This window comes from Alosa alosa, chromosome 22 (assembly GCF_017589495.1).
Source record: "Alosa alosa isolate M-15738 ecotype Scorff River chromosome 22, AALO_Geno_1.1, whole genome shotgun sequence".
NCBI classification, from domain to species: domain Eukaryota; kingdom Metazoa; phylum Chordata; class Actinopteri; order Clupeiformes; family Clupeidae; genus Alosa; species Alosa alosa.
The window spans coordinates 3,209,333-3,229,671 of NC_063210.1; the positions used below are offsets into that span (position 1 = coordinate 3,209,333).

The 20,339-nt window shown below is 39.9% G+C and overlaps 2 protein-coding genes across 2 annotated transcripts in view; one reads left to right on the top strand and one right to left on the bottom strand.

Moving 5' to 3' along the window:
* Nucleotides 1-7,707: 7,707 nt before the first annotated feature.
* si:ch211-221j21.3 lies at nt 7,708-11,903 on the bottom strand. Its single transcript, XM_048233864.1, has 4 exons — nt 11,498-11,903; nt 10,896-11,033; nt 10,449-10,508; nt 7,708-8,983 (listed from the first exon to the last, which is right to left on the bottom strand). The coding sequence occupies exons 1-4, from the start codon at nt 11,573-11,575 to the stop codon at nt 8,954-8,956; spliced, it is 306 nt and encodes a 101-aa protein (XP_048089821.1). The 5' UTR covers nt 11,576-11,903; the 3' UTR covers nt 7,708-8,953.
* Nucleotides 11,904-13,566: 1,663 nt separating this feature from the next.
* glrx3 (glutaredoxin 3) overlaps nt 13,567-20,339 on the top strand; it is a 14,467-nt gene continuing 7,694 nt past the window's right edge. The window contains exons 1-2 of the mRNA XM_048233862.1: nt 13,567-13,675; nt 15,033-15,141. Coding sequence (XP_048089819.1) covers nt 13,599-13,675; nt 15,033-15,141 — 186 coding nt within the window. The 5' untranslated portion in view covers nt 13,567-13,598. The remainder of the gene's footprint in view (nt 13,676-15,032; nt 15,142-20,339) is intronic.

The following is a 20,339-nucleotide window of genomic DNA, read 5'->3' on the forward strand; positions in this document are numbered from 1 at the left end:
ATCGACGGAAAAAATAACCCTTTAATCCAAAAAGTTCACAAAACATGTTTTAAACTAAGTAAAACTAACGCATGCTAAGATGCATGAATGCAAATAAAGAAGAACTAAGGGCACCTTCACTGTGGAAACAGTCTTCGATTAGGTCATTTTAGATATTGTAATTGGCTTTAATTAAACATGTATCGTTCTAATTAACTCTGAAATTTCAGCAACCTCTGGGACGCTGGTGTCAGCTTTGATACCGTCAGTCCAGATGTCCTAATACAATCCAGTCTTCAATTAAAAGTTTAAATATATCACAAGTTGAAAAACTGTAACAGTGCAGTGTATAGGCTACTGTGCAGTTTTCCGTCTTAACATTTTGCGTGTTTTGCCATTGCGCATCCAATAGCTAAAAATGAATTATTATTATTATTATTATTATTATTATTATTATTATTATTAGTGTTGTTGTTATTTGTCATTGTTATTATTGTTCTAAATATATCCTGTAGAATTACATTGAGCCTTGTGCCCTGTTATGGACACATCCAACATTTATTTGACTGTAAAACACGTGAAAATGGTAAATTATGTCAAGGGCTCAGTTGCCATATAATTAGCATTTTCATTCTGATACTAAAATGAAGAGGGAGAAGCTGTGCGGTTTTGGGCGCCTTCAGCGTTGCCCGAGGCAATACCGATATAAAAAAGAAAAAAAAACTGAATAAAGAACCTGAGACCTATTCTAGACAATTAACATGTAAAATATCCAGTGGAAATCGAGTCTGAAAATAAATGTAGTTTGGTCAGCTCAACCTCACGTACAGCCTTAGTGATAAATTAGGTTCAACGATTTAAAAGTTTACCTCAAAGGTTTGAGGGTGGATGCAGTGCACATCTCGAAGCGCAAGTGCGCGTTAAGAAAGTAATGTTTAAACCAATGAATAAGCTATGTGAAAATCATGTTATTTTTTTTTTTTTCCGTATTTCTTCTATTAGCATCAGAGTTATGGATTCAAATGATAACATCTGGAGGATCTCGCAATTGGGACAGAGAAAAAGCAGATTTCTCTCTACAGATTCGTTCTAACACGCCCGTTCTAACACGCCCGTGGGTTAAGTCATTGCCGGATTTACTGGCTCCAAACTCCATTTTGTGGTGATAGTGCCCCACCTACAGGCACCTTGAGTAAGACCTTTGTTGCAGCGAGTGGTATGAGCTCTTTAAGGAAATAGTGGTCAAAATGGGCTTAAAACATACAAGCAAGGTTTTCAGGTGAAAGCATGCACATGCATCTTTATTTCTAAAGCAGGCCGGAAAACTGTGATACATTAGAGAAGAACCTATTTATGCATAGAAATTACGCTTGATTAGGAGAGCCCCATTTGGTTAAGCAAATGGCAAGTTGTCAGATGGATATTGTTGCCTCGATCACAATGACAATCAGTCAACAACCAACCAGATTATTGTAAATAAACTGATACTGTAAATACATATTAAAAAAGTGTGCACTAATGACTAGTTAATTTCTTTATAAATGTACCTAGCCTTCAAATTCCAACTGGTGTTGCAGTTGGATGATCATGTACACATGGGCCTGGTCGGACTGAGAAGGGAGGAAAACCTTAATGTAACAAACTTTCCAACAGGGCATGATTAGAGGTGAATTATATTAATAATCAAACTATCAAATATAATGTGCAGGTAAATTGGACAGTTGTTCCCCAAATTGATTTGGATGGCATCCAACATAGAATATGTCTAGAAGTTTTATGTAGAAGTTTTGCTAATCCTTCGCTTTCATTACTGCACCAACTCTTTCTCCATGTGTGCATCACATAAATAAATATTACAGAGATGAGACCTACTCAGTGTCTGCTGCATGAGATGTACACTCAGGAGCACTGTTCATCCTATCTGACTGAGAGAATGAAAAGCTGATCAGAAATGATCACATGACTTCATTTGTTGTTCACCTGCAAAAAAATTGCATTTCTTAACCTCCAGCCTCATCCCCCCCCCACACACACACACTCCAAATAGACAACGTTATGTGCTTCAGTTCCTGTGGTTCTTGGGCCTTAATAATGAAATCACTTGCAAAGAGGCAACATAAAGGGAGTTCATCAGTGGATCTTTCTCATGTTGTGTAGTTCTTAAACAAATGTATCAGTTTATTTCTTTTTGGCAGTGACCGAATATTTCACAGAAGTCTTTTTGAGTCATTACAATGTCTGCATTGTGAGAACAAGGTTGAAGCTGACTGGAATTCAAATAGACATCCTCCTCCCCAGTACAAACGTATGAGATTGTGTCAGACAGATTTGTGTGCATTGAAAAGTTCCCTCCAACAAATCTCCATAACTCCACTTGGCAGCGAAGACATAGGGTTGCTGACGGAGGGAACCACTGGGGCTGGGCTCGCGCAGAGCGGCAGTGAAGAGACCGCCCATGGGCCTCACTCTCTGATGCCCATACCTGTAGTGGCAGCCCACCCAAGTAGGACAGGAGCCCTGTAAAAACATCATCGAAGACTGAACCTTTTCACGGAGCACTCGGTGGGAGTGAAAACAGCCGTGCTAAGATTTCGGGTCCTGACATTGCATTGCATTGTGCATCAAACCCAAAACCGGTAGACTGCAGACAGCTGACAGGCTGCATACTTTCACAAACCTAGCGATGACCTGAATGTGATTGCGCGTGCTTACAGTCGAGCACAGAACTCTGTGGCGTGGGTGGATGTTTTGAGGGAGTGGAGTAGACGATGTTTTGCTCAAGTAATTATTTGTGTTTGCGGAAGTAGCCACATCCAATAGCACGCCAGCAAATGATATATTTATTCCACTCGCTGCTTAGACAACTGGGGGATTTAGATTGTTGGAGAGAAGGTCTGTGGCATCAGAGCCCTAAGAGCAGAGAGCGTCAGTAGTGGCAACTCATGCAGATGTGTGAAGCTCCTTCATTAGCAGAGGGGAGAGGGAGGGCTTTGCTGTGAAAACACCAAAATAATGGCAAGTCGCTATTGTTCACAGAAAAGGTGAATGGCTTGAGACATTGGAGAGTGGCACGGAGGTGGAAAAAAATGTAAACACGTTTTAAATTTAAAACAGCAGATGCATATGCGTAGGGTTAACACCATTTATTCATTTTTCACAAGCAAGTATTTTTCACTGTGTGCGTGTGTGTGTGTGCGTGTGTGCCTATGACAAGTTTGTGTGAAGAGTGATACTTGATTCACGTATGGGTTCAGGTATGATACACCACTCATCTATGTGTTACTTTCAGAATATGATTATTGTGAACAAAACACTATTATGATAGCACAGGATGTGGGTGTGTTGCATAAACCACACAGACTGTATTTTCATAAAATTGTGGGCTAATTGCTGTACAAAGCTTATATAAGGCTGATTTATGCAATACATTTTAGCCTAAGAAATTCTGAATTTCCTTTTGTTTGTTGACTTGACAAGAAAGGTCAAATACATATTCAGTTGTTTTACAAGATGTACTCGAAGTAGCTTGGGAATAGTTTTCGGGGAAAGTTGTTTGTATTACTGTATTTCAACAATTTCAGGGTAAATAAATCCTGTATTATGCATAACTATAGGGGAGAGATATACACACAGTGAGACAAAAGCAGTCTAAGGAAATTGTTAAATCTCTCAGATGTAGGCCTATTAAAAACATCCATATATTCTATAGTAAAACTTCAACATCAATGTTCCAACTTATTTTTGACTAATCACTACATTCTAAAGAAGCACTAATTTGCAAAATGAGTGTTCATCACACCCATTGGCACATTATTTTCATCTCTTGTGGTTGGATTTCCTGGAGGTTCCTGTTTTGCGATGTAAACAGTTTTGCAGACCCACAATCATTGCACAGAATGTTAACACAGCAATTATTTCTAAGGAATCTGAATGTTTGCCCAGCTACAGCACTTGCACTGTGTTAACACGTTCCCCATGTTTATGCGGTCTTCATTTATATTTTGCCCTAATTAGCAAAAGCTCCAGTGATGTGCTGATTTGGATTGGGTGCTCGAGGTAAAGAAATGAAGCATTTAATTACGAAGGGTTCAAGTCCGATGTAGTTTGTGGACCTAAGAGAAGCCAGTAAGCCACCCAGAGTATGCGAGTCAAGACGTTTATGAGAACAGGATGTGTCTTAATTCCTTTTACCTTTTACTTCTCTCCCCAAGGGACGTCCAGTAGGTTCACAACATCTTTGACATGGATTTTATTTTAACCTTAGGTGTGTGGATCAGCCATAAACATATCCAAATTCCCCACCACTCGAGAGACTCAAGACTCAAACAAGCCAATGGCACTGCCAGTGTGACGCTGAAAGCATTGCCAATTCACATTCCTCTTCTTATTCTTTATGGGCACTTGGAAACGAGCTAAAACACGGGGCATTAGTAGTCATATCTCCCCTCCTCCACACTTTGCTCCTCTTTTAGATGCTTCATTCGGTTCAAAACTACCTGCTTTCCCTGACACGCTGCCTGACATTAGCTGTCTTTGAGAGTCCTCTGCTTTCATGTGTTTTGTAACGCTAACAGTGCCTCCACCATCGGTTGCGTCTGACTGCTGACTGGCAGGTCGACACAAGAATGGCACTCTGCATACCATGTATGTTGCAAACGTCTTCAGGGACTGCTTTGAGCACACAAAGCGCTGTCAAGACACGAGGCATAAGGCACAAAGGTGATTTCAGCTAAGTAAATAACCCTAACAATATACTAGAATCCTTTTTGCCATTGTTTTCCTGAGAAAAGGGGTCTTGCTCAGGTCTCTTTTCCCAAGAGGGAGACTAGTAGAGGTTTATAGGGTTAAGCTAGAAAAAGCATTTTTTTGCATCATTTTATTGAACATTTTCTAAATCAGCATACATGTATGTTCAATGGCTGCCGCTTCCTTCCCCACTAATATAGAATATGACCTTTGAGGCCATTTTCCGATGCCTCAATGCCTGGGTTCCCGAAGCTTCTATATCATACTAGTGTGCAATATAGAGAAGAGTTCAGATAGGATCGTTTTTTGTTTATGTCCTTTTATTGACAAGTGACCTTCAAACTTTACAGCTCTGTTTGACTACTACTATTCAGTACTGATAAAGGAAATATCTTAAGCATCTTTTGGCCACTAATTGTATCAAGCATGAAAACCAATCCTGCAAATGTGTGCAAATTGCAATGTAATAATAAAATACTGTGCAAGTAATGTGTCTTATTTATAGGGTGTCTTTTGTTTCCTGAATTTAGCAATTATTCCAATAACGCAGATAATTGTAATAAAAAACATATGTTGATGTCGGCTCATTGCAAAGCAATTCCCTTACTTGTTAATTTTAATATTTAATACTTGAAAATTAAATGGGCTTAATAAGATTGCAGAACCAATGTCAATAGCAAATCAATCTGTTCCAATGGGTTTGTAGTTCCCCCCTCAGTGTATAGTCCTTATAAATAAAGCAAATTAAAAATGTAACATGACTTTGTACTTTTCTGTAAATAAGCTATTGATTTTTTATCAGGATCAGTAGACTTCAGAGAAATGTTCAGTTGAATTAGTAAACGTAAAAGCAATCTAAAAAAAAGCTCAAAAACATTCTAATTAGTATAAGATGTGAATAAATTGTTGCTTTCTAAAGCAAAGGGTTATACATGGTAATTCTTGTTTTATATGACTGAGGATTTTTGACTCACCAAGTTCCAAAATCTCTCCAAGGATCTCAGAGGAAGATTGTTATGTCAGCTGGAAAATCATTGAAAATAATGGAAAACACATTAGCTGGACCACAGTCATGAGACAGCATATCTTCTGACACCAAGGACAGACACCTTTATCAAGCTATTATTCAAACATTTCCTCTCTATCCACACACACAAAAAGACATCCACAATGTTCATAGTCCCCTATTGTGTGAGCTGTACATTCACAAAGGCTGTTGAAGCATACATCAAAGGGGAAACAAATAGTGCTTGCAGATTAGTCTTTTTTTTGTTATGATTGTCCATAATACAATGTCATTACAAAGACTGCTTGGGTAGGATTTTGGTGCAGAGGTCAAGATTTTAGCATGTGTGTCCACCTGATTTATCATATACTCCCTAAGCACCTTATTTTCATTTATACTTTCATATATTAACATTGCCGGTGCACCGTAAATCACAGATATATTTACTCCCGTTAAAACCACAAGCAGAATTAGTGACATTCTGCAACAGGAGCAAATCTGTATCATTAAAGAGAGCATTAAAAATGTGTCTTTGTGTTTGACCTTTTGTTCAGCATCTTTAGAGATTTCTGTTACTAAAGGGACTCGATTTTGTGGTGAAAAAGCCACAGGCTCCACGGGTATTGAGTTCCCATAGGGAACAATAACGAAAGGTTCACCTTGCAGTACATGAGTGTAACTTTAACTGGAATATTGTGGATCAAAGCCCCATAAACAAAGTAGGTGGAAATGCTGTAAGAGTATATGTGATCCAGTGAAGGACACATTCATGAAAGAGAAAGGGCCCAGGTTTAGGAAGCAGAGCACGGAGAAATAACTTGCCACCGCTTACCTCCTGATGGTGCCCTCGAATGCTCTGCCAACATTTGTCTATGGAATTTGTTTATTTATTTATTTTAGTTTTTGTTATTTTAAAGGCAATACTTGATTAATTTGTATATTTCTAAATTCTGCATTTCTGTATTACGAATTCACTGAGCTGTTTAAATGTCCAGACACCACATCTGTGTTTCATCACCTAGGTTAATAACAACAAAAACGCAGGTGGGCTTTTTTTTCTCCCCAGTGCACCGTGACCTGCTGTTCTCTACAATAAAACTCTAATAGCCCCAGAGCCCCTGAGGACAAAACCAGCAACTTGGGCCACTTATGAAAATGTCAAGTTTGAGACGACACAAGCAGCAGGTCAGCAACAGTGGTGGCGGGGAGAGGAGCACGCGTAGCAAAGGGTTAACCTCAAAATAAACAGATGTGCACCAGTCATAAAAGCCCAGTGGAAATCGCTCTATCCCTCATTCATATCTTGAACATCAGATGGCAGGTGTCGGGCTTGACCAGCAAGAAAAGCTGCACATCCTCTCATCCATAACAACTGGCTACCTCATTACTGTCTTTATGAAGTGTTCAGGGGGCAGCCTTGATCTCCAAATATGAGTCTGAAGATGAGTTCTTTCCCCTTGCTTTATTAGGCGCTAAGCTCCTTACACTTGTAGCATATTGCAGCAGGTTACGAGCCTAAGCTTTATTGTCTTACATTATTGAAAATCTAGGCCCTCCGAGCCACGTCCTCCCTGAGGTCAAGCTTTGTCTGAGAACATACTCTCATTTCTCCTTGTACACCAGCCTGCACTGGGGGAGGACAGCAGAGATTGTGCTGGTAATACACTTAAATCCATCTTGGCTGACTTACGACAAACTTCAGCCTTTCCTGATGGCTTCTTTTGAGCTGAAGTAATTCCTTTAGACCTTACAAGAGCAGAGACAATGACTTATGAATACCAAGACATTGGCACATATATGACAAACCTCTGTATGAATAACTCCAAGGTTTTGGGATCAATAATAATAATAAATTATGGCAAAGGTACAGATATTAAAGGTATTATGTTTTTGTAGGATGACATTGTATATATTCTCTGTATTTGTATGCACTAGTTTGTGTATCCACAGTAATTAGGAAATAAGGTCTTTCCATGGACATTTTATTTTTTTTTTTAGAAAAATTGCTGTGAAATAATGAGAAAAGAAAATGGCCCCTTCCCTCATGTACAAACATAGTGATCTATCATTAATCATAGCTTTACACTCAGATACAGTGTTGTTTTTAACAAAAATGAATGAACTATGCAAATTACCACAAGAGCAAGACACAAGTTGCTGTATGACTCATGGAGATATTGAGCGTGAGGACCTGTGATTCAGGATAACAAAAGAGACCGCACAGCACCATCTTGTGTGCAGAGTGCAGAGGAAGGGGAACAGAGCTGTGGGATTTGGTGACAATACGGACTCATAACCAACACACAGGAATGAATACACTGAAACACCACTGCATCGGTGACACATATTGCTATTATTAACATTCATGGTTTATACAAAAATGACATGGAACAAAATCCAAAAAAAGGTTTACACGGAACAAAATCCAAGAAAAGGTTTAAGCTACACGGATACTACATTTTGAATGCAGATTTTTTTAAACCTGATTTTACCCAACATTTCTCCAAATATATATATTTTTTAATTTGGACATTATAAAAGGGTAATTTTATATCTATAAATCCATTAGTATCTATGAGATACACCAATTAAATCAATCCATAAATAATTAAACTATTTCAATTAAATTATTGAAATGTTCCTAATTATTGTGTCAGTTATCTTTTTGTAAAGTCAAACATCACTAATTAATCAGACCACTCAGAATTACTCAACATTTTCTGAAATTATTCCATACCATATAACTATGCAAAAAGAACAATAATTTGCATACCAAACAACAATTCTATTCCTAATCATTAATGACTGATCATAGCAACTCTACTCTCTCTCTCCAAGTGTGTCTGCATGTGTTACATTTTTGTACCAACTTCCTGGATTGGAGGTTCCCTTTGTGAATATCCATATAAAACTGGCATGGCTTTGTCCTGAGGACGGCTGTTTTATCAACTACACTGTAGTAGTACATTTAACTCATTCATCTAGAATGTGAGAAATCATTTATCCGATGACTGGCCATACAGCCGTTACAAATACCTGGACATGTAAACAGTGTTGGAGCGGAGTTGTACAGTACTTGGCAGAGATAAAGTAAATGTGCAAGGCACTCTCTGTATGCATTGTGTTGCATAGTGCAGTAGGACAAGCATCTGGCATCTACAAAACAGGACTGGTTGGCCATCCTCTCACTTATGGCAAAGGCATTTCTGCAGAAGATCATGATCAATATCCCATGATGTGGTTAATGTGTCCCTGTATGGAAGACAGCAGAAAAGCATTGATGTGACATGGGTAACCTAAAAAAGAGCCCTTTTCATTCTACAAGGTATGTCTATTACCTTTACCAAAACAAGAATTCATTCACTGCCTTCTCCCAAGGTGTAAATAAAGTATCAACAAATAAACATTTTAATTTTAATTTCTCAACCAGTGAGATCAGCATGAGGATAACTTGGCCTTGAGGCAGATAGTTCTAAATGTGCATTTTATATCACTATAGATGGTTTTCCAAGAGGGTGAGAAATTCCCAAAATCCTATAAGTCAATAAAAGGCTATTTTAACTCAATTTAAGCTCTATTCACATTTTTAAATTTGCTTAAAGTCGAAATGGACTGGACTATATAAATCATAAGGGTAAGGCTATTTGCACCCCTGGTACAATTAGCAGTGTATGCTATTCGTACCCTGGTACAATAAGAAGTGAATTTTATTCGTACCCCGGTGCACACACAGCAATGTCCTATTAGTACCCGCCTGGTACAAATATCAATGTATGCTATTCGCACTCGTGCACACAGCAATGTGTTCTATTAGTACCCGTCCTGGTACAAATATCAATGTATGCTATTCGTAGACTCGGTGCACACAGCAATGTGTTCTATTAATACCCCGTCTGGTACAAATATCAGTGTATGCTATTTACACCCCTGTGCATTTATTCTGGCATATTGATCACACAATGTAATAATAATATTTAAAAAAAACAAGCAACATGTTTTTTTGTTGTTACATAACAGGGTGTGAATAGCTCAGCTGTGTAATAGACACTCTGAATAAGGTATGCTGTTTGCATCAATGTACAGTTAGAAGTGGATGCTATTCGTACCCTGGTGTTTATAGTACTGTATGCTATTTACACCCTGCTGCATGAACTAGCTAATTGTTGCAATCAAAACGTCCGTTTAAGAACCGATTTCTTGTTCAAATTTCGCGCCTTCACTCCAGAGACGTTGGTACACATGCACACTCACTTTGCCAAAATGCATCACACGGGAATCGTACCCCGGTCTCCCACATGTTCACCCAGGTCTGTGACCACTGCACTATCTTCTTTCACAAGTAAAGGGTGTTTGCAGGGAAACTTTTAGTTTATAGGACTGAACGTCATATTCACGAAATTTCTGTTAACTAACAAACTGACGGTTGTATGTGTTCACTGAACCAAGATTATGAAAATAAAACACAACTTTTCAATCTAAAACTTAATCTGAACAGATATTAGTACCAAAACATTTCAGAATTCTTCACCTTCTGCTGACGAAAAAACGAATGTCCGCCATGTTTTTTGTGCACGTGAGCAACGTATTTTTGTTGTTATGTCACAGGGTGTGAATAGCTCAGCTGGCCAAGGCTATTCGTACCAGGGGTGTAAATAGACACTCCGAAATCATGATCACATTCTGTGACTTGCAGAACACGTCTGTTAACATCACTTACCGATTCACCCGCCATACATCTCGGGCAGCACTGTGCAGATGACCTGCCTTGAGGTGTGCTCTTTACAAAGAAAAAGAACAAGTGAGAGAAAAAACTGGTCAGCTTTATCAAGGGCAAGGCCATTATAATTCAAACTCGTGTGTGGTCAAGCATATTAAACTGGTAAGCGATCTGCAGTTTCATTCAAACCTCAAATGACTGAGTGAGTAGAGCAGATCAAAGAATGGATATTATTTCAGTTGATTACTTAAGAGAATACAAACAGAATGGTGCACTTGGCACTGGTTTATGGGGAGCGTTCATAAATTATGTCATGAGAGAACTTTGCTCTGGACCCATTAACTTATCAGACTTTATCAAAAGTAGCACATCTGATAGGATCCTGTTACACATTCACGACAGGACAAACATGAACGCCACAAATAGCAAGATCATAGTCACATTTACCATGACAGGAACGACTTCGTTGCCTCTGTTCTCATTCGGTAGGACTTGCTGCTGGATCTCCCATGTATCCATGGGACTTTCGCCGACCGCGCCATATTCAATGTTGCGACAATGAACCACTCCACTGCACAGCCTTTTCTGCAAACGTAAACACAGTTTAAGTCCATACATCGTGACTGATTAAGTAGCACTAACATTAATAAACCCCACTAATACACCCTACTCGTATAGCGTGTTATCTTATAAATGCATACGAGGCAGTAACGTTACAATAAAAATAGTTGGCTAATGTTACAAGCCAATGTTATAACTCCCAACCTGCAGCGCTAGGAGTTAATTTAGCCTGCTAGCAACCTGACTCGCTGCTGTTGTTGCAGAAGTAACTGTAATAGTCATTATTTATTTATACATATATTTATATTATTATGTATCAATAGGCAAGTAACAGTATAACTACACTGCCTACCACAAAATATTGCATTGTAAACACAACGCTTGCAGTACAATCTACACATTCATCGCTAGCATAGCATAGCAAGGGCAATGTGAGTGATCTGTTAACGTTAGCTGTCGACATAAAGTTAACATAACATTAACGTTACCGGTTGACATTCCCAGTTACCATGCTCCTCTTCATGGCGTCGTTTATTGTGGAGAGGAGTAATATATTCCATCGACATGATTAGCAAGAAGTGTCTGGTTGTCCAAATGACCGAGTTGTCCTACAACTTTTGAAACCTTAACGTCACGTAAACGTTAACCTCGAGATCGGCCTAACGTTACGCTTTTTAAGTCAAGTGGCTCGTTTCCTAAAACGGTTAACGTTATTATCATAGTCAACTGACTACATATATTTCTTCACACAGCAACAACACACTTAACCGACAACAGACTTAAAACATCCACATTGTACTAGCAGATAAATAACTAGCAGACAATACTGAGGACGTCCTTCCTGGTGTGGGTCGTACCATCTGTACTTTTTATGTTGGGCCTGTGATCACAGACATTACAAAAACATTACCGTTACCCAGCCAATAGGGCTCCGCGGAATAAAAGTCAACAGGATGTTGATGGAAGTCTGGTCTCAAGGCGACATTATTTTTTTGAAAACTCCACAGTAGGACAAGTAGGTTATGTTTTGTTTGTTTGTTTGTTTTAATTAAAGATTTTTGAATGCCCTGTGTAATGATTCAATGACCCACATAGTGCCTCTATTTGCAACATCAATCTGAACATTAAAGCTAACTCTCTAACTCTAATTCCTAAGGATGCATTTTGTCGACATAATTTGGATAGTTTCACAGAGGGAATTTTTGAACATATCTTAGGCCTACATTTTTGCCATGTTTTGGGGATAAAATGTTACATACAATAAGAAATGTAATAATGATTTGGCCTAAAACTGGGAAAGTTTGGTGTAACTGAAGTGGAGATTTCAGAATTGGGGAGACATGATTGAGAATGAGATTGAGAAATGGCTTTTGGTTGTTTGTAAGGTAAAGGCCTAGGCCTACTAATAGACCTCAAAATTAGTCAAAATGATAATGATAAGCCAATCTCAAAATTAACCAATGCATGAAAAAACAAAACAAAAAAACAAACCATGTTTTTGCTTGTACTGTTTCTTTGTATAGGCCTACATTGCATTCAGTAGGCACACATACACCTGTTCTTAACAGTCTGTTCCATCAAGCAATAGGTCCTGTAACCAGCTCCAGGGCTTGACTTACACCATGGGGCCATCAAAAGAATGATGATGTAGACCTACTTGTATTTTTGGTCTGTGATGTATGTTATACTCCATTGCCCTACAAACAAAAAGGGATGGATGGATAGATAGATAGATAGATAGATAGATAGATAGATAGATAGATAGATAGATAGATAGAATGTCCAACAGTGCAAGAAGATATTAACACGTTTATCAGTTGACCTAAAATATTAGCCCATTATAACGCCTGGGGCTAGGATCAAGGTTTGCTTGGTTGGTCTGTGTTTGGCTAAAACCAAAACTAGGCCTTAAGCCTGGTGTAGGCTAGGATACAACAGGTAGACTATGTGAAAAAAATAAATTGTCAAAATATCACAAATCACAGGAAATAGGCTACTACTACTACTACTACTACTACTACTACTGCTACTAATAATAATAATAATAATAATATCATTTATTTATATAGGCCTAGCACTTTTCAAGCACAGAGCACAAAGTGAAATGATGAATAATGAATACATGCAGGCATTACACAAAATAGCCTATCCACTTCTGAAATGAAAGAACCATCACCCCATCATAACTTTAACAGTTACAATAAAAGAGTTAAAAATTCGACATGAACGTTTGAAATATAAGAAAATACCAACGCTGCAGCTGGTGACCCACCAGTGTGACAAGCGAAAACTCGAGTATCCTCAAACTGCAGGTGTAACATTCAGTGTGTGTGCAGCTGTTCCATTTTAAGACTATCTACACAAGACACATTACAGGCTTAGACAGTTTAATTGTGTTCGTTATTTTGAAAAGTAGTGCCTCACATGCTGTTGTCGAATTCTGTCCACCACGATTTACAATTTCAGAAACCCCATGCGTTATTGAGTAGTTGCAGTCTTCTTTCTAGCCTCTGGTACTCTACAGTTTTCCCGTGCAACTAGTAATGCCTGGCAATTGGTGCAAATCACGGGTTTCGCAATCCACTGTTTATGCCTGAAAACATGGCGAATTTACTGGACGTGACAGCTACGCCGGAATTTGAAGATTTGCTTAAAAAGACTGGAAAGTAAGTATGTGGAGGTAATCGCCTTCCAGGCCGAGTAGATACATTTGGAAAAATAAGCATTGCATGAAATGTACCAGAAGACGTTTGGCGAATTTATATGATAGGCTATACTCTACCACGAGTCGTAACGATAGCTAATGTTAACGTTTAGCTGCAAAACGTTGACAACGTTTCTTCCTTTGAATTAGGTTATATAATGTTGGTATACAATTATATGAGACTAGATGTATCCGAAAGGCTGTTTTGAGCACGACGGAAATGGCATTAGGGCGAAATTTGGTTTGTGGGGGCTATAATTGTAGGCAGCTAACGTAACGTTGTCGTGTATATCTTTAACGTGTTGGATTGGATGATAAAGAAAACATGTGATCATTTCGTACGTATACTTATATATTGAGTGCTTTAGATAATGAAGACCTAAATGGTCAACTAAACCAGAACTAACTGCAGCTGCTGTCTTTAGAGGGCCGCATGGTAGTCCAGCAGGATATTGAATGAACCCATTCCGAAGAATTTACTCGAGGGAACACACACTGCTACCGCACTGTACAATATGTTGACAAATAAAATCTGGACCTGGAGGATATGCCTCGAGTCTATTCATTCTTAGCAGGATACCTCTAGTTAATTAGTAATTTGCCTCTAAAGAACCAGATTTATTTAGTGATTTGATATTCCCAATTTCCGGTTCTGTCAGAGTGCAGTTGTGAAAATATAATTGATATATTGTCGTTACTATAAGCCTCTATACCTACACCATGAAGACATGCTTGGTGAAAGTGTGTATAGAAATTGTGCTTTAATTAGAATGTCTAAGTCTGTTCAGATGGCCAATTCAGTGTTCCATTAGCCTGGAGATTCTAGACCCAAATCCGAAAGATTAAGGGTCTGGCCAAGAATAATGTAATGGCCCAACTCGAGGGGCGGCACCAAGCATGCATTTGAAAATCTCACTGCACGCAATTGGATAACACTATACGACCAATGTTTACTGGCTGATCCCAGACTTTTAAGAAATTGGATAACACTGACTGTCATCTGTTTAGCTCGCCTCTGGCCCACCTATATCAGATGCACCGATGTAATTGGTGCCCCACAATACAAGGGACATAAGTAATGAGCATCATAAGTGACTCACTAAGCAAATTCAAATTGTGTTCCTGCGAGAAATCTGGATTTCCAGGGTAGTGTTCCATCATAATTGTTGAAATGACTAGTTCTCTTCAGGTAGTAGTGTTGTAAGATTTGGGTTACTTTAACCATTAATGAAGCAGTGAAGATATGTTGTGAAGTGATTTGTGTTCTGATAGCCTGGTATATACTGGTTGTCATTGATTTGTTCTTGATCTCTTCCTAGGTCTCTAACAGTCGTACACTTCTTGGCACCATGGGCGCCTCAGTGCACCCAAATGAATGATGTGCTGGCAGAGTTGGCGAAGGAGCACTCTCAGACAACTTTTGTAAAGGTACTCTTCACAACACCATTCTGTAGTGTTCTTGGGAGGATAGGTTTAGGCATCACAACTGACACGGACACACAAATTCACAGATCACTTCACAAGAGTGTGATTTTGTTGTATGAAAAAGCTCATGTAGGCATGCAAACCATGCAGATTCCACTCAGAGTTTTACTGATACTTTTAGAAGCCTGTTAACCTTCTAGTAGATGTCTTTTGGCAATATTATCAGCAATGTCATGCTGTGAAAGTTTATTTTTTTTCCAATGTGTTCCCTCTGGGAACATAGAACTGCGTAGTTCATATCCTGGATGGCAGGTTGGCACGATACATGTTGATACTCTGTCCTTCATATGACCATATACCATCGAAATTAATTTTTAATGTTTTCCGCACTGGACACCTTTAAACAGTGTGATGGGGAGGGCAGATCACATGACCATTCACACAAATCACATGACCAATTGTCAGCAAATGTAAGGCTTGTATTTCGGTCGAAATTAATTCACATGTCAAGACATACAAAGAGATCGAAATTACGTTTCCCACTATCCCACGGTGAAGACAAGACATATTTTACCAATTAAGTCCCCAGACAAACATAACATTCAAGTAAACAATATAAAAAGTAAATAAGAAGGCACATACAATGAAGAAATAAGAGCAGCAAAATTTGGGTTGAAATTGTGCAATTGTGCATACAGTAGACTGTCAATATAATAGTGCAAAAGTCAGGCCAATAAATGCCTGAGGTAGTTCTGTTTGACCTAAGTATGCAATTGGCATAGTGGCGCAAGTTATGTAAGAGCAGCAGAAGTGTGTTCAGAAGTGTTTTCAGGACAATAGGACAACAACAACAAGTTGTAAAGTGTGCAAGTGTACAAGTGGAGTAGTGCAAGGCAGCCATTGTGGGTCCAAGGTCCAGGATGTTATGTAGCTGAGGGTGGAGGGGGGAGAGAGTTCAGCATCCTAACAGCCTGGTGTATGAAGCTGTTGGTGAGTCTGGTGGTGCGGGAGCGCAGGCTTCTGTACCTCTTCCCAGAGGCCAGTAGATCAAACAAATTGTGAGCGGGGTGACTTGCATCACTCACAATTGTGGTCGCCTATGGTGAGGTGGGAGGTGTAAATGTCCTTCAGGGAGGGGGGGAGGAAGCACCAATAATCCTTCCAGCTGTGTTCACTATGCGCTGCAGGGCTTTCCTGTTGTATTCAGTGCAGCTTCCGCCCCACACAGCGATACAGCTGGAGAGGATGCTCTCAATGGTGCCTCGGTAGAATGTGGTCATGATGGCTGGTAGAGCACTTGCTCGCCTGAGTTTCCGCAGGAAGTAGAGGCGGCGCTGAGCTTTCTTCGCCAGTGATGCAGTGTTGGTGGTCCAGTAGAGGTCTTCACTGATGTGCACCCCCAGGAATTTGGTGCTGCTCACTCTCTCCACCACAGCACCGTCGATGGTCAGTGGCAGGTGTTGGGTGTGACCTCTCCGGAAGTCAACAACAATCTCCTTGGTCTTGCTGACGTTCAGCAGGAGGTTGTTGTCCCTGCACCACGTGGTCAGAAGGTCGACCTCCAACCTGTATTGAGTCTCGTTGCCCTTGGTGATGAGACCCACCAGAGTTGTGTCGTCAGCAAATTTCACTATGTGGTTGTTGCTGTGGGTTGCAGTGCAGTCATGCGTCAGCAGGGTGAAGAGCAGCGGACTGAGCACGCAGCCTTGGGGGGCCCCCGTGCTCAGTGTGATGCTGCTTGAGATATTGTTGCCAACACGTACTACTTGAGGCCTCTGACAGACGAAGTCCAGTAGCCAGTTGCAGAGGTAGGTACTGAGTCCCAGTTTGTCAAGTTTGCAGATGAGTTGTTGTGGTATTATGGTGTTGAATGCAGAACTGAATGCCACGGGACAGGTTGGCTCCTTGATGCCACGGGACAGGTTGGCTCTCGCTGTTCTCATGCCAGCTTCATCCCCAGCTCTGTAGGCTTTGTCTCTGGCCCTCAGCAGCCTGAGGACATCCCCTGTCAGCCATGGCTTCCAGTTAGCCCGAGTGATGATGTCTTTTGTGTGGGTCACATCATCGATGCACTTGGTGATGTAAGAGGTTACAGTGTCTGTAACAATCATCTGAAACGTCTGGGTGGCATCTGTAATGGTGGTTGAAGCTTACTGGTTAAACATGGCATCATTCATGTTCCATTATGTGCCATCATTCATGTTCCGCTCCAATTTCGCTCCGATACCGCTCACACCACGAGTCTAAGGCATGCTCAAATCCACCCAGAATTCATGTCTTCATAATGAAACCAAGACCGTTAAATTCCAAAGATATTGGCCATAGTAAGTTCGTTGGGGATGGAGTCGCTAAATATTTTAGAAAGGAAACTGAAAGTCATAGGGCCTACAAGCCTACTATTCCTACAAAACAACTAAATACTAACAATGTATAGCCATGTGGTGACACTGTTCCAGTGAGTAAAGGTTCATTTTGGAATTTAAGAAGACATATTTTGTGGAAAAATGAGTGTGCTACGGAGAGCAAAGAAAAACATGAGCAATTTGAATATGCTTCATATCAAGTAAGGCTGAAGTAAAATTGGATGCTAAACCTCTATTATTTAGGCAATTCATCCCACTGATCCCTTTAGTTTTAGGCTTATGTGTATTTACGTTGCCAAGCTGGTTCGTTGTTGCACTATCAGTGTTGCATTATCTTTTACAATAAATGTTCTATGAGTGACATTGCCGTTGCTCTTCTTTGGGATTTAAGTTTTCTAAGGTGACAATTCGGCTTGTAGATTATTTCTCCCTCTTTTGGAGTGAGCGCGGAGCGATTTCACTGGAGCGGATGGATTTTTAAGTGGAGCGGGGACCGAAATTGAGCAGAGCGCTCAGCTCTGCTCACTAGCTTTGCACTCAATAAAGGGATGCATTTTTCGTCATGTGGCATTTAACGACATGTGGTCTGGCGCATGATCCAAAAATCGCTCTAAAAAATCGCTCTAAAAATCATTACGCCACTGACCAAGAAAAACCTGGGGCCGGTTTCTCGATAACGTTCACTCTTAGCTACGAGGACTCCACAGTTAAACCTCACCAAAGTTGAACCTGTATCTTCTTGGTTCCCGAACTGTCCCTTAAGGGTCTTTTTACGAAAAGCTCCTTATGTCCGACATACAAGGCACTGTCCACCCTGAAGGTGCTGAATTGGTTGATATCGATTGCTCAATCGATTTTTCACTTCTCACGGAGGCATGACAGCCTTATGAAAGACATTGCGGTCTTTGCACACAAAAAAAACATTGCTGAAATATCGCCTCCAGTAGACCTAACGTTCACGCTACTTCAACATAGATGAACTTATTAATGATGATAAAAAGTAGAAATGGCATGATCTACCCTTAATTAACAAAGTTTTCACAAGGTCTGTAGGGGGAAGCGATCTGCAATCTGTCGGCATGACCAGCTAACCCCCTAACACCTTTACCCATTACACCATCCTTCATCACTCCATATGAAGAACTTATTTGAAAAATAGTATTTCATTGTTTTTTGAATCACAGCTAATTGACCAGCAGCCTCATTTAATTCAGTATTTTGTGCCACTGGTTAACATTAAACATAAAAGCAACCCTCATAAAAGCAACCCTCCACATTAAACATTGTAGATGGTGGTGGGGAAAGCAAGCAATAAGAGACTAAAGCTTCTTTTTCGAATGCGTGCACATTTTATTATTTGTGTGAAAACATTTCCAGAAACTATTTTCTTAAATTGGCCTACTTACATAAAATCATTGGCGACCCATTGTACCATATGAGTTGTATGCGCAACAGAAATTTCTGAAGATTGCTGTAGGCTACAGTTTCGGTGACTAGCGTCTAGAGCCGAAACATTGCTAAGGTGCAGCTAAGAGAGTTCTAAGCAAATATTCTAGATTTTCTGTTTTGTTGGTATCTTAGTCTCTTTCCGACTAAGTAGTTACAGGAACTTAATTATAGGAACAGTCCACTTTTAAACAGTTCTACTATCTACTCTCCCCCAAAACCGTTTTTTCCATTTGCATTCGCAGTGGCTATAGGAACTGGTTGCCTATTCGATTGCAAATTATCCATTCAACTTGGGTTGACAGTTGGCGTGACTTATAAGTTGAACCAATCAACATAGACCTAGGTCACAAGGGTTTCTATGCGGAAAAGGAAAAAAGACCCTGCCTGAACTTAATAATCCCCAAATTGGTCTGGTTGGAACACAAGGAAAAAAGGGTTCTAGGAATGTTATGTTCTAGGAACTACAAAAATCTCGTCAGTGGGAATACGCCTTATGAGTCCACGGTAAAGTTAGTTTCACTTTGCCTATGAGTTCAAATGATAGGCGAGTGCAGATGCCTGTAGGCTATACTCTGCTAGTCACAAACCGGTTTAGTGGAATCCCTCTGTACACGGACGTCTGTGTACAAAAAGATTCCCTCAAATGTGCCGCTGACTGTCAAAATACCGAATACGCACTGCTTGCTGTTAAAGAGAGTGACAGATGTCACTCTCATTGGTTTAAAGGATGTGACGCCCAAAACACACCTGTGACTGATTAAGAAACAGAAGAACAACCCCAGTGTTTCCCATACATTGACTTATTTGTGGCGGCCCACCACAATATCAACACTGACCATCACACAATGATTTTCTATGTTCTACTTCTTACGGTAAATTGGATGAAATCCTGTCATTGTAGAGCTATGTGCGCCGTTGCACAGCCTCTCCTTGTGTCTGTCTCCCTCAACAAACCTGCATGCACATTTTAAGAAAACAATAAAATTATTGTTGGCATAGAAGACAATGCAAATTTGTTCAAAATTGTATGATTTCTAAATATAGCATAAATAGTGGTTGTAATACAGAGCTGATGTTAGAACGTTTTGAGGGTCATTCAGAACACTAAGGTATAATGCATGTGTAACATATTTCCAATATAGTGCTGTTTCCAATGTGATTATGTGAGTGGCTTTCTATCTGTGGGCACACCTAGGCAAACTTAAATGTGCATTAATTGCTCTCTCAACATCTTCATTCTGGCACCTTTGTTGTGTGAGGCCTGTGGAGGAGGTTGTCATTTGAAGTGTTAAGGTTCATGAATCTTTTCAGATGCTCAAATCATCTGACTAGACTGGCCAGAGGCATGACAATAAACACTGTAATCACAACCTAAGTGTGGTCACTGAT